Source organism: Siphateles boraxobius, unplaced genomic scaffold, assembly GCF_051911475.1.
Source record: "Siphateles boraxobius isolate OS27281-9 unplaced genomic scaffold, OSU_SipBor_1 7, whole genome shotgun sequence".
NCBI classification, from domain to species: Eukaryota; Metazoa; Chordata; class Actinopteri; order Cypriniformes; family Leuciscidae; genus Siphateles; species Siphateles boraxobius.
In genome coordinates this window covers 15,027,369-15,042,138 of record NW_027509197.1, presented here as the reverse complement: position 1 = coordinate 15,042,138, position 14,770 = coordinate 15,027,369, and the positions used below count along the sequence as shown (strand labels likewise).

General features: G+C 40.8%; 1 protein-coding gene across 1 annotated transcript; it reads right to left on the bottom strand.

Annotated features, from left to right (window-relative positions):
• Nucleotides 1-10,070: 10,070 nt before the first annotated feature.
• LOC143723569 (UDP-glucuronosyltransferase 1A5-like) lies at nt 10,071-13,202 on the bottom strand. The gene is made up of 2 exons (XM_077216187.1): nt 12,283-13,202; nt 10,071-10,238 (listed from the first exon to the last, which is right to left on the bottom strand). Exons 1-2 carry the CDS (start codon nt 13,123-13,125, stop codon nt 10,185-10,187), a joined length of 897 nt encoding a protein of 298 aa, XP_077072302.1. The 5' UTR covers nt 13,126-13,202; the 3' UTR covers nt 10,071-10,184.
• Nucleotides 13,203-14,770: the final 1,568 nt, after the last annotated feature.

Genomic DNA, 14,770 nt, shown 5'->3' with positions numbered 1-14,770 from the left:
TATACAGCGAGCACAGAACAGAGCATCTAGCTCGCTCATTAGTTGTGCTGCAGCAACTGCACGAACCTATGACGAGGCGGCTGAGATGGGTGAATCAATCGGCTCACTTCGCGCCCAGGGCATGTCAGAACCCACCAGAATGGGCGTGGCTTATGCCTATATAAGCAGACCATTTTGCCATAGAATAAGATTTAATCTCCTTCAGCGAACACCTTCTGTTGGAGCCATTTCCTTGTTTTGTAATTTAACTTAATAATTAATTACTTTATTTTGTTCCACCTTAAATAATTTGCATGATTATTTTATTGATTTAGATACAGAATATTAATGTTATTTTTTTGGGACTTTTATTTTGAAAGTATTGAGCGCCTGTTTGCACCTATATAATGGTGGTCACATTTAGGACAGGCAGGCACTGGGAAAGGTTGTTGGTTTTTTAGCCACACACACACACACACACACATACATACAGGGTAAGAGAGGCTGCAGACGACATTTGTTTGTACGCTTGCTTATTGGAAATAAACCGCATGAACGATATGCTTGCCTGGACATTGGACTCTTTTGCCGTGCCCGTGCGTAAGATTCGATCTTTCAGTGCCTCAGTGGCCGTTTGATTTTGAGTTTGTTTATCTTCTTTTGATTTCTTGTTTGAGTTAAATTGGAGGACAAATCGCCACTACAAAAAGTAAAAAACCCACCTTAATGTGGAGATTTATGTCGATGGACTTTGTGGAAGCTTGGATCACTTATAAGAAGGAGGATTGTGGAGTATGTTGTTGAAAACCACGTCGTTGCCTGGAAAGACGGTGGCACACGGACATCACACAAAGCTGTTCAACAGTCGGTATGTGAAAAATGTTTACTATGAAGCTGTATTGGAAGATGGCTTAGCTATTGGAGCGTTGGATTCATTGTTTCACTGCACGAGGTTGAATATTGGATGTTTTAAAGGATTTTGAGGGACTTTGGAGGATGTGTAGCGGTTGCGCAATACCTCGACAGAGACATTCACGTCATTCATTCATAAGAAAGCTATGTCATTGAAGCGTCCCAATGCAACACACGATGTTTCTCCGTGCTACTTGTGAATGAATTGAGTGAAAGTTAAGCTGGACTTAAAAGGGATTTGAGAACAAAGAAACAATGTCGCAACAATCTAGCACATCAAGAGTGAAGAGCGACGCTCTGTAAAACGAAGCGGCAAGTTCACCGAAAAAGGGTTGGCATTTTATGCAAAAACGTGCCAAGAAAAGAGGTCTTTGAAATGCAAGCAAGCTAAGAAGTACATGGAACAAATTCGTGTCTTGATGGAATCCACTGATAATGTGAACTCTGTGCAATCTCAGTTGGGAAAATGCATTAAGTGTTATGAGGAAGCTAATAACATGCATGAATCCTTCTTGAATTTGAATTTGCCAGAGAGTGAAGTTCAAAGACAAAATAAGTGTTTTCTTACAAAAATGACCATGTTCTGTGATTTCACTGAAGAAGTAAAGGGCTGGTTGTCTGAAGCTGCTCACCCATATGTACCATCAGTTGATATCGATGCTGAACATCCTGACAACCAAAGTGTAACTTCTGATGGGATTAATCCTGAAGACAGTGCATCTAACATCTCATTTGTAAAGGAGAATAATTCCAGATTACACTCTCAAGTATCAAGAGTATCCTCAACTTCATCTGCAAGGATAAAAACAGAAGCTGATAAGGCAGCACTTATGGAACGCATGGCAGCATTAAAAAGGAAACACTTGTTAGAAGCAAAAGAAGAGGAATTAAGGAAGGAAAAGGAACAGTTGGCTCTGGAAACCGATCTTGCTGCAGCCAATGCTAAACTTCATGTGCTGGAAATGAATTCAAAGTGTGGTTCTAAAGGATCTGACGGAATGAACTCCTATTATGAAAGGAACAAGCCAAGAACAGGCCGCCTGAATCCTCACGCTGATCATTTCATTCAAGAACACAGTAACATAAAGAATATTCACAGTGAATCTCACCCTGAGTCACATGCTCTGATTGTCAGACCTAAAAAAGTGGAACAAACAGACACCAGACTTGCAACAAGTGACACCCAAACACAAAGGACACCAATGGTCCATGATGCTCAACAAATAGGACGCCAATCCTATCTTAACCCAGCATGCAATGATAACACCCAGAATGATATTGTGAGCATTATGCAACGACAGAACGACATCACCACATTGTTGGTTCAGCAAAATTTAGCATCTGCTTTGCCAATGAGAAATATTCCTGTGTTTGATGGTGACCCCCTTCAGTTTCAAACTTTTATTAGAGCTTTTGAAAACTGTGTAGAAGAAAAGACTAATAATATGAGTGATTGCTTGAACTTTTTGGAGCAGTACACCAAGGGTCAGCCAAGAGACCTGGTGAAAAGTTGTCAGCACCTGCCTCCTCAGCAGGGATACCAAAGAGCTAAATCCCTTCTTGCAGAACATTTTGGTAATGAGCACAAAATCGCCTCTGCTTATATGGACAAGATTCTTACATGGCCTCTCATTAAGCCAGAGGATGTGAAAGCACTACAATCATTTTCTGTTTCTTCGAGGTTGTTCGAATTTAACACAGCAAATTATGTATATGAAGGAGTTGGACATGCCATCCAACCTCAGAAGCATTGTGATGAAATTGCCTTATAAGCTAAGGGAAAAATGGAGAAATGTTGCATGTGATCTGCAGGAGCAAAGTGGAGACAGGGCTGTATTCACTGACCTTGTGACCTTTGTTGAAAAACAAGTAAGAATTGTCTCTGACCCTCTGTTTGGTAACATACAGGATTGTCAACCTACCAGCTACATTAAAGCCTCCAAGGCTGGTCATGCAAAGCAGAGAAGAACTGGAAGCACTTTTGCAACCAGTGTCAGTTCAGTAAAAGAAGGAGATAAGATCTACATTGACGATAAGATCAAGTCCTCCTCTGCCCAAAGTAATCTTAAATGCTGTTTATTCTGCCAACAGAACAATCATGCTCTGGATAAATGCTCACGGTTTAAGTTGAAGATGCACCGGGACAAGATAAGTTTCATAAAGGAAAATGGAATTTGTTTTGGTTGCTTAAAAGTTGGTCACACAAGCAAAGACTGTAGGAGTCGTTTGGATTGTAGTGTGTGTCACCTGAAGCACCCATCAGTCCTTCACATTGAGGGAAAGGGTACATCATTCAAAGAAGTACAGGAGTCTGTGAGCCTTCCACTGAGTGTGTCAACTGGACAACAGACATGCGGTCATATAGGGGCCGGTGAAGAGGATGATGCTGTCTTCTCAATTGTTGCAGTTCAGGTTAAAAGCAAGAGGAGTAATACAGTGGTTCAGACCTACGCATTTTTGGATCCTGGGAGTTCAGGTACTTTCTGCACTGTTGATTTGGCAAGGAGACTAGGCCTAAGAGGAAAACCAGCAAACATTCTATTAAGGACAATGGGTCAAAAGAAAATTGTGAGTACTACTGTTTTGTCTGGTTTAGAAGTGTCTGGCATGGATACTAATGATTTTATTGGGTTGCCTAATGTTTTAACTCAAAAGATTATGCCAGTGTCAAAGTTGAACATTCCACGACAAGAGGATGTGGCTAAATGGTCTTACTTGAGGAACATAAAGCTTCATAATGTGGATGCGAATGTGGATTTGCTCATTGGAACAGATGCAGCAAAGGTGACGGAACCCTGGGAGCTGATTAACAGTCAAGGTGAAGGACCATATGCAGTTCGAACAAGAGTTGGCTGCGTAATTAATGGACCGCTTCGAGGTGGAGGTAGCAATAGAGTAAAGACTGGCTGCTCTGTTGTTACAAGCAATCGTATTTCTGTGGAACATCTGGAGGAAATGCTCATTAAACAATATAACCATGATTTTAACGAAAAAACATCAGAGGAGCAATTGGAAATGTCAAGAGAGGACGTTAAATTCATGAAGATTGTGAGTAGTACAGCAGAATTGAAAAATTGACATTATTGCATTGACTTAACTTTCAGAGAAGAAGATCCTGTCTTACCAAATAATCGCTGTGTTGCTGAACAGCGCCTCCAAGGTTTGAAGAGGAAGTTTGAGAGGAACGATAAGTTTAAGGAGGAGTACACCTCATTTATCGGTGATATGTTGGTTCAGGGCTATGCTGAAGTGGTACCCGTTGACCAACTGGAACAAGAGAATGGAAAAGTCTGGTACATCCCCCATCACGGAGTACATCACCCCACTAAAGGAAAGCTGAGGGTTGTGTTTGACTGTGGAGCCAAATACAAAGGAACATCACTAAACTGTCAGCTCTTGCAGGGTCCAGATCTCACCAACTCTCTTTTTGGGGTCCTCATTCGGTTCAGGAAAGAACATGTTGCTGTCATGTCTGACATCCATGCCATGTTTTATCAAGTACAGGTGCATGATAAACATGTGAACTTTCTTCGCTTTCTTTGGTGGCCTAATGGCAATACTGATCAAGAACCAGTGGAACATCGAATGAAGGTACACTTGTTTGGAGCTGTATCGTCCCCAAGTTGTGCAAATTATGCCTTGAGAAGAACTGCAGAGGACAATGCGTTGGATTTTCCAGATGAAGTGATCAGTACAGTTCGTCATAATTTCTACGTGGACGACTGCCTGAAATCCATAGCCTCAGAAAGAGATGCAATTCAAATTGCAAAGGACTTGACTGTGCTCTGTGACAAAGGTGGATTTAGTCTCAGAAAATGGGTGACTAATAGCCGCTCTGTGTTGACGTCAATCCCAAGTAACATCAGAGCAACAGAGACACAAGAACTGGATTTAGACACAGACCAGCTTCCTATTGAAAGAGCACTTGGTCTGCAATGGTGTGTTGAGTCTGACAAATTTAGGTTTAGGACTTCGGTACAGGAACGGCCACATACCAGAAGAGGTATTTTGTCGGTGGTCAGCTCACTGTATGATCCATTAGGTTTTTTGGGTCCTTTTATCATGTCAGCTAAGTTAATGTTACAGGAGCTCTGTAGAAGAAATTTGAAGTGGGATGAACAAATACCCCCTTCCTTCTCTAAGCAATGGTCTGACTGGCTAACGGATCTCCAAAAAATGAGTGGATTCAAGGTGGATCGCTGCATTAAACCACCTGATTTTGGAACATCTGTAACAGCACAAATTCATAACTTTTCAGATGCCAGTCAAGTTGGATATGGTACGGTGTCTTACCTGAGACTGAAAGTTGTTGACAAAGTACATGTTTCATTTCTTGTGGGAAAGACTAGAGTTACACCCCTGAAGCAAGTCACCATTCCTCGTCTGGAGCTCGCAGCAGCAGTTCTGGCTGTCCGAATGGACAGAATGCTTCAGAAAGAGTTACAGTGGCCGCTTAAGAGGTCAGTGTTTTGGACAGATAGCATAACCGTCCTCAAGTATATCTGCAATGAAACTAGACGTTTCCATACCTTTGTTGCAAACAGAGTTTCGATTATCAGAGAAGCCACCGATGTTGACCAGTGGAAGTATGTGAGCTCTAAGATCAATCCTGCCGATGAAGCATCTCGTGTACTGAGAGCAGAGGAATTTCTCATACACCAGAAATGGATTAAAGGTCCAGAGTTCCTCTCTTTGTCAGAAGAGGAGTGGCCAATCACTGATGTGGATATAGCTGTGATTCCAACTGAGGACCCAGAGGTCAAAAGAGAAGTTGCTGTGAATGCTATTGTCAAGCACTCAGAAGATCCCACAGACTATCTCGTTAATTATTTCTCATCTTGGAGGAAGCTTAGAACATCTGTTTCCTGGTTTCTCCAGCTTAAAAGAGTTCTTTTGCTCCTGAACCAGAAGAGAAAAGAGTTCAAATCTACTGAAAGTAACAGAGACATAGGAGTCAAAAGTTTTGTTGAACAGAGACTTCAGAGCTTCAAAGCCACTCTTGGAGGGAAATCCTTAACTCCAGAAAGTTATGATGAAGCAGAGAAGGCAATACTTCGTTTTGTTCAAAAACACAGGTTTAAGAGTGAAATTGCCACCCTGAAGAACGGCTTGGTTAATGTCCCCAAGGACAGTTCATTGTACAAGTTGGATCCTATACTGGAAGGTGACATTCTCAGAGTCGGGGGTCGTTTACACAAGTCTGCGTTACCATCAGAGATTAAACATCCTGTTATCCTTTCCAAAGATCTGCATGTTTCCCAGCTGATTTTACGTCACATCCATCAACAACTAGGACACGCTGGTAGAAACCACATGTTGAACAGACTTCGACAGAGATATTGGATAATCAATGCCAACTCTGCTGCAAGAAAAATAATTGCAGAATGTACAACATGTAGACGCTATAGAGGAAAACTTGGAGAGCAGAAGATGGCAGACTTACCCGAAGAGAGGGTTATGCCAGACAAGGCTCCTTTTACGGATGTGGGAGTTGATTATTTTGGCCCCATAGAGGTTAAAAGAGGAAGAAGCTTTCTAAAAAGGGTATGGAGTGCTTTTCACTTGTTTGACCAGTCGGGCAATACACCTGGAAATGGCATACTCTTTAGATACGGACTCCTGTATTAATGCTTTGAGGAGATTTATTTGTAGAAGAGGTCCGGTGTCCAGCCTAAGGTCAGACAATGGCACGAATTTCATTGGAGCAAACAAAGAGTTAAAGCAAAGTCTTGCCGCTTTGAATAATGCAAAAATCCAAGGTGCTTTGGTTCAAGATGGGATTAAATGGAGCTTTAATACACCTACAGCCTCACATCAAGGTGGTGTTTGGGAGCGTCTGATCCACTCAGTAAGAAGCATACTCACTTCGGTTCTTGGGCAGCAGGTTTTAGACGATGAAGGCATGCAGACGCTGTTTTGTGAGGTAGAGGCAATACTAAACGACAGACCCATTACAAAGGTCTCAGATGACCCTAATGACCTTGAGGCCCTCACACCAAACCATATTCTTCTGTTAAAAGGAAAACCCATCTTCCCACCAGGACTCTTCCCACAGAGTGACCTGTATATCAGGAGAAGATGGAAGCAAGTACAGTACATCACTGAACTTTTTTGGAAAAGATGGACATTCGAATACTTACTTCTAATGCAGGAAAGACAAAAATGGGCTATACCAAGAAGAAGTTTCTCTACTGGGGATATTGTCATCATTGCTGTTGCCACGGCACCGAGAGGATCCTGGATGATGGGCCGAGTCCTGAGTACTAAGTCAGACTCCAAAGGATTGGTTCGCTCTGTGCTCCTCCAAACTAAGACCAGTATCTTGGAGAGACCTATAACGAAGATCTGTCTGCTTCTGGAGGCCACAGTGTAGCATCATGGACATGTATTCTTTCTTTTCCCTCTTCTTTTCTATTTTCCTTCTGTTTGTTTCTTTTCCAGACAGCCACGGGAAGAAGACCAGAAGACTTTATGTATTATAGTTAGGGCATATCTAGAGAATAGCTCCGTTACAAGAAGAAAAGTAATTGTGGGTTTACACATTTCACAATTAGGGGCCGGAGTGTTGGAGCCATTTCCTTGTTTTGTAATTTAACTTAATAATTAATTACTTTATTTTGTTTCACCTTAAATAATTTGCATGATTATTTTATTGATTTAGATACAGAATATTAATGTTATTATTTTGGTTAATTTGAGTATTTTTTTGGGACTTTTATTTTGAAAGTATTGAGCACCTGTTTGCACCTATATAATGGTGGTCACATTTAGGACAGGCAGGCACTGGGAAAGGTTGTTGGTTTTTTAGCCACACACACACACACACATACATACAGGGTAAGAGAGGCTGCAGACGACATTTGTTTGTACGCTTGCTTATTGGAAATAAACCGCATGAACGATATGCTTGCCTGGACATTGGACTCTTTTGCCGTGCCCGTGCGTAAGATTCGATCTTTCAGTGCCTCAGTGGCCGTTTGATTTTGAGTTTGTTTATCTTCTTTTGATTTCTTGTTTGAGTTAAATTGGAGGACAAATCGCCACTACACCTTCTTCGCTGATCTCCGAGACTTTGCCATTGACGAGCCCCTGCAGTGGAAAGAGCGGACACGGCGCCGCCTTCCCCTGAATCGCCGGATGGCCGCAGATTAACGGCGATTCAGGGGAAGGCGGCGCCGTGTCCGCTCTTTCCACTGCAGGGGCTAAAGAGTGAGAAGCCTTTATATCCTTTTCTGCTACTTCTGTGTGTTCACCTTCGCGACACTCTAGAAGCTGAAAGAGCAAATTTTCTACGGCGTTGCTTCAAATGCTGCGTTCCCGATGCACTTCATGCAGAGCCTCTCTGCCTGAAACTAACGGACACAGTGAGTGCGCCCCATGCCTGGGCCTCGCCCACTCAGAGACTGCACACAACAATGGCGGCTGCCCGCACTGCGAGAGCCTGCCCATCTCCATCCTGAGCTCGCGACTAGCTCTGCTCTTGGATGGCGACCCCACCCCTCGCATTCCCGCGCTTCCTTGCTGATTTGCTTTCACTTGACTGTACTGTAGGTCCACAGCCACTTCATACAACGCTCTTGATTTTCTTAAACCTTCCTGTTACGACTCCGAGTCGAGTGTGAATTGAAAGCGCTTCAGTCAATTCAGTGCGTGCAGGAAATTGAACAGATCATTTAAACTGATTTGCAAACCGATTTAGACAGATCTGCCAACTTGTTTGATGACGTCTGTGAACAGAATCGACTCAAAAGAGTGATTAATTTGTGAATTGAGCATCGCTCATGCCCATAAAAATGATACTGCGCGCTTGGAATAAACTATGCATTGCATTTAACAACATGCTGCATTAAAATAAAGTAACGAGAGGAACGTCGTCCAACGTAACGAAGTAAAAGTACAGTTTTTTCATTAGAAATGTACTCGAGTAAAATTAAAAGTACCCACATTTAAATCTACTCTTAAAAGTACAATTTCTCCAAAAGAATACTCAAGTAAATGTAACGAAGTAAATGTACTTCATTACCCACCTCTGGTCAAGTGCAATTGATTAACACCTGTTTCTAATTCCAGTAACTGGCAGAGAGACGCGATAAATAGAGCATGTAGACCTGGGAATGGGGAAGACGGTGAGCACACATTTAGGGGCCTATTTTAATGATCTGAAATGCAAGTATAAACCGCAAAACACAAGTAACTTTGTGGGCGGATCTCGTGCACTGTTGCAATACCGGCGGGAATGACTCTTGCGTCCAAAGCAAATTTAAAATGGGTTGGTCTGAAATAGCTACATTACTCATAGGTGTAGTTTGGGCATAACATGAAATAAACCAATCAGAGCGTCATCTCACATTCCCTTTAAAAGCAGGCGCGCTTCACAGCCGAGGAGACCGACGTTCTCGTCAGGGCCGTAAAAGACAGAGAAGTGACATTGTATGGGGATGGGAGAAACCCACCCGAATTTGCTTCGGTTAAGCAGGCGTATAATAATTTGGGTAAATGTGTAAGCTAGATTTATGCCTATTTTTTCACATCTTCATGCAAACCACAATGATTTCCCTCATGTGGTAATATTTTTCCTTGTAATTATGTATGGTTAGCAAAAATGGGAACTGCTGCGTCTGTGTTTAAATGAGAGAAGTAAAGTGTATGCGCGTTGTGCAGCTACATTATGGCCAAGTATGCACCCCTAAAATAGCATTTGAATAATTCGCCACTTACTTTAGACTAGGTTTTTCCTGGTCTGTGATGGAATTGTGAACCGCCCCCGGGAGCGAAAGTACATTTCCTAATTTACCGACGTGGGTCTGTGGAGGGAAAAGTCCACTGTGCGTCGGGTGCAAAATAGGAATAATACATGCGTCGGTGCAAAAGTCAATTGCGCTGGGTGCAAGATAGGGCCCTTTATGAGTTGAGTTGAACAGTCATTGTTGAAGGCACAGAAGCGCTACTTTCGTTTCGTTATTTATTTTGTTTGTGAGAGAGAACAATATGCCTATATAAGCAGACCATTTTGCCAAAGCTTCTGTACAAGCTTTGCATTCAGACTCTGGAACCTCGCTGACCTGACTTTCTTTCTTGCTTGAACATTGTTAAAGCACACTTGTTACAGTGAGCAACGATACTGTAGTGCAAATGTACATGCAATTGCATGTAAATGTAATTATGGGAGCTTACTTGTGACAATGGTTTTGGTTTCTTGGTTGCCATTCCTCCGATCATGACCATGTTAGGCATCAACGGTCGTGGGAATTCCAAGGCAAAGTCAAAGCGCATAAACCAGAGAGCTGCCTGGCTCATGATCTCAACCATCGATACTTTTCTCTGCAGTACACGTGAGGCGATCTCATCTGCAAGAGTAAACAAATATCTGCAAGCCATTGGCTGCAGGAGAGTCCTTACCAGGTTCACACTTCTTTGCCAAAGATGCATGCGGTCAGTAAAGTGAGTTAAAGGTTGTGGAACATAAGAGGCTGGAACAGGACATTGACTGGCAAGAGTGTCAACACCACAAGGAAGGTTTATTTGCATATAAATAGCTGGAATGGAGAGATATTCACCAGCTATAGCTCCAATGGGCTCAAATGGATCTGTGAGAATAGCATCAAAGCTGTAATCTTGTAGTTTCTTCATCAAGTCTCTGTTGAAGAGTAGACCCTCTGCGTTCATCACTATGAAGCTTTGAAGAATATTCAGTGAAAAAATGAACACCTGGAACTTGGTCAGGTCTGTAGAGATATCAATACTTAGAACTGTGTTTAATTGATCTGCTAAGTCTGCTTCTAATTCAGCCTTGGTGTAGTTCACTTGATATTTCAGAGTGGTGGTATTCTGTGAAGGACCCATACTCAGACTCGCCTCTGGAATGACGACGACCACCTGGTTTCCTCTCCTCCCCAGCTCCTCCACAATAGGTTTCATCCCTAACCAGTGACTGCCATCTGATGGAATAACCAACAGTTTCCCAGCTTCAGCTGAACCCAAGAAAAAGAGACTCAGGAACCACCACACGCCGGCCATTTTATCAATGGTATGATAAAAATCTCTCACTGTGGCTTTTGCCATCTGTACGTGAGGTCGACGAGAAACAACTAGGTAATGTGTAGCTTAAACTACTCCAATATCTCACAATGAGTGGTTTATGCAAGCAGCTGGGTGGGACTTTATCTATATAAGGTGGTGAAGCAACTAATTGGGTGAAAGTTTAAAAAGATTTTTAAAAAGATTTCTAAAAGGGGAGGGAGGGGGGGGGGGGGTGTTTGGGGGTGAGGATAACTATTTTTTATAAATGATTCTTGGCAAATGCAAAACTCATGGCAAGTATTGAAATGCAAAATAGGCAAAATACTGGATGTGTTGGTAGAGTATGATGTTTCACTAATCTATAATCTATTAAACAAGCACTAACCAAATACCAGGACACTTTAAAATGCTACAGACAGCATTTTAAACAGACACTAAAATCTGTGAAACAATGTCTAATTAAAGTTCATAATGCTAGTTGTACCCTTTAAAACATTTATTTTTAAAGAGTGAAGAATGAGCTTGAAGATAAAAATCAAACACAGCCTGTCTTCAAATACTGGCCTTTTATCTGCATGTGTGAAGCATTGTTGACCAGCTAAGCTTGCAAATTGTGATCATGTACGGCATGATTGGCTTATACAAAAAACCTAACAGTCCAAAACCATGCATGGCTCACAGTTTCCAATAGTGAGACTTCCCTCTGTAGGAACTGCAAGGCAACTGCATCAGTTTAGAGTGAGATTGCACACTGCTACTGGAATTTTTTCAGATAACAGCTGAAATTAAGGATTTATCAAAAAATATAAATAATAAAAGGGATGGTATGATTAAAATATTAATGACATCTAGAGTGAGAAGATTTAAATATATTTCTGTTGATACATGCATTAATTGAGCACATTGTGCTTAACGGAGTAGAGGAGGAGGTGTGTGGGTGCTGGGGAGGTTTTGCACTTTGCCCCTGTACACAGAAACTGAAGAACTAGTTCGTAGAGTTTTGTAAAATTATAAAATTCCAGAGAGCGTCAAACATGTTTTAGAACTATTGTTTTCTGTTCTAAAACAGACATGTGAAAAGGGTCAGAGAGTTTCTCCCTCTTCCAACAACTTAATGCATGAATTACTTTATCCCACTTACTGTTGCAAATTTCAAAAGTTCCTTAAAATCTCTCAAAAGTTCAAAAAAAAAAAAAAACAGACCCTATTGAGAGGTATTTCATTCTAGTTGAATATATGAATGAGTTTATATTATTTCGGAAGTGTCTTTCTTTTGAAACTGGGATATTGGCAAATTTTACTTTACATTTGAGGATGATAACAGAAAAAAGCACACGGAAAATCAGTATTATTGGTAAAATAAGAGCTAACCTGTGACAAAGGTTTTGCTTTCTTGCTGTCCATTCCTCCGACTACAATCATGTTTGGCATCAACGGACGTGGAAATTCTAAAACAAAGTCTGAATGCATAAACCAGAGAACTCCACGGCTCAAGATCTCCACCATCGAAGTTTTTCTCTGGAGAACATGTGAGGCGATCTCATCTGCACGAGCAAGCATACGTCCGCAAGCCATTGGCTGCAGGAGAGTCCTTACCAGGTTCACACTTCTTTGCAAAAGATTCATGCGGTCAGTAAAGTGAGTTAAAGGTTGTGGAACATAAGAGGCTGGAACTGGACATTGACTGGCGAGAGCGTCGACACCACAAGGATGGGTTGTTTGTATGTAAATTGCTGGAATTGAGAGATATTCACCAGCTATAGCTCCGACAGGCTCAAATGGATCTGTGAGAATAGCATCAAAGTTGTAATTTTGCAGTTTCTTCATCAAGGCTTTGTTGGAGAGCAAACCCTCAGCATTCCGGGTTGTAAGAATACTAAGCAGATCCATAGAGTTGACGAAATTCTGAAACCTGGCCAGATCTGTTGATAAATCTTTACTTGTCAGAGTAGTAACACCTGCATTCACATGCTCTTGTAGCTGGGTCTTGGTGTAGGGTACTGGATATGTCAGAGTAGTGGTGTGTTGTGAAGGACCCATACTCAGACTTGCTTCTGGGATGACGACCACCACCTGGTTTCCTCTACGGCCAAGCTCTTCCACCAAAGGCTTCATGCCTGTCCAGTGGCTGCCATCTGAAGGAACTACTAATAACTTTCCAGCCTCTGCTGATCCCAAGCAGAAAAGACACAAGAGCAACACAGAAGCAGCCATTCTAACAATTATATCATAATCAGCAATAATTACAAGCAGATGAACTTGTAGTATTGATAAGAGCTAAGAAGATTTTCTTATAAGTCTGCAAGCACTTATGAATTTGCACATCCTGCGGCACAGGCTTTTATCCTGAAAGGGGAGTTTCAACAACCAACAGTAGGCTGGGCCTGAAAAGTTGACAACCTCAAATCTTAAGTTTCAAAGCATGCCCTTAGTAGAAAATTGAGAAAAGTACCCAGATCTCATAAATGAAAAAAAAAAAAAGCTGAGTGATCTTTTAACCATTTTTAACTTTTTAAATTTAGATTATTACAATTTGACTACACAATTTGGTCCCACTTTATATTAAGTGGCTTTAAGTACTATGTACTTACATCAAAAAAATAAGTAAAATGTATTTATTGTCTTCATGCTGTATTGTAAAACACTTGTGCTGCTATTGAGGTGTGATATAAGTAAGGTTAGCGACAGGTGTGGTGGTATGGGTTGGTTTAAGGGTAGGTTAAGGTGTAAGGGAAGGTTCAACAGTGTAATTACAAATGTAATTACATAAATTAATTACAGCTGTAACTAGATGAAGGTATTTTTAAAATATAAGTACAATGTAAAAACATATATGTACACAATAAGTCCATTGTATCAAATTATTAATTTCAATGTTAGTACATAGTAGTTAAAGCCACTTAATATAAAGTGGGACCCAGAATTGGAAGGCAAACCTTTTTTTTTTTTTTTGAGGCAACGTTCACTATAGTGAATCATTCACAACAATATCAGGAACATGCTGGTTCTCTTTACATTTGAAGCTGATGACAGGCAGCAAGGGCAAAATGAAAGGTATTGTATTGAATTTTTTTGTGGGAAAAAAACATTGAAATTCAAAACTTTAAAAGTGAGTCTCCAAATACTTTTTGGTGCCACTATGCATTCTGTAAATTGCTTGTTTGACTGATTTTAAACCTTAAAGGAGTAGTTCCCTTTAAAATGAAAATTAACCCCATGATTTACTCACCCTCAAGCAATCCTAGGTGTATATAACTTATACAAGTTCTTTTTTCTGTTATATTTAATATAACAGATTTTTTATAAAGACACATTTCGGACAAAAGGTAGACTTTGTGTCCTCTATAGTCAACTCTAACTATCAAAGCATATCAAGCGAGCACATCAACATTTTTACAAAGTGCATCGACCACTTGTAGCTTCCTTATTATCTCTATTAGAATGTGCAAGGTCATGCTTGCATTGCAGTGGGATCAAACTGCGTGGAATTTTGGAATATGGAACTGTTTTGGAATATGGTTACATGACAAAAGGCATGTTTATCTTGATGCTCTGGTAGCACAGCTATGATGCTGGAAATAATTTGTTAAAAGGAACATAAAAGAAGTAACTGATTGTCTTCATGTAACATGCATTTGTGAATTGAGTTTTTCTTGGTTGCAGAAAGAAAACCAAGAAAATTAATTAATCAGCATTGTAGTTTAAAAACTGAAATTGTTAAACTAACTAATGTTCTGCTGTTTATAAAACAATATGTGATGAAAGCATCAATATAAAGAAATGTAAATGTAGTTAACATCTGGCGTATTCTAACTTATATAGTTACGACACTGAGAAAATAGTGACTCAACAGGTGGCT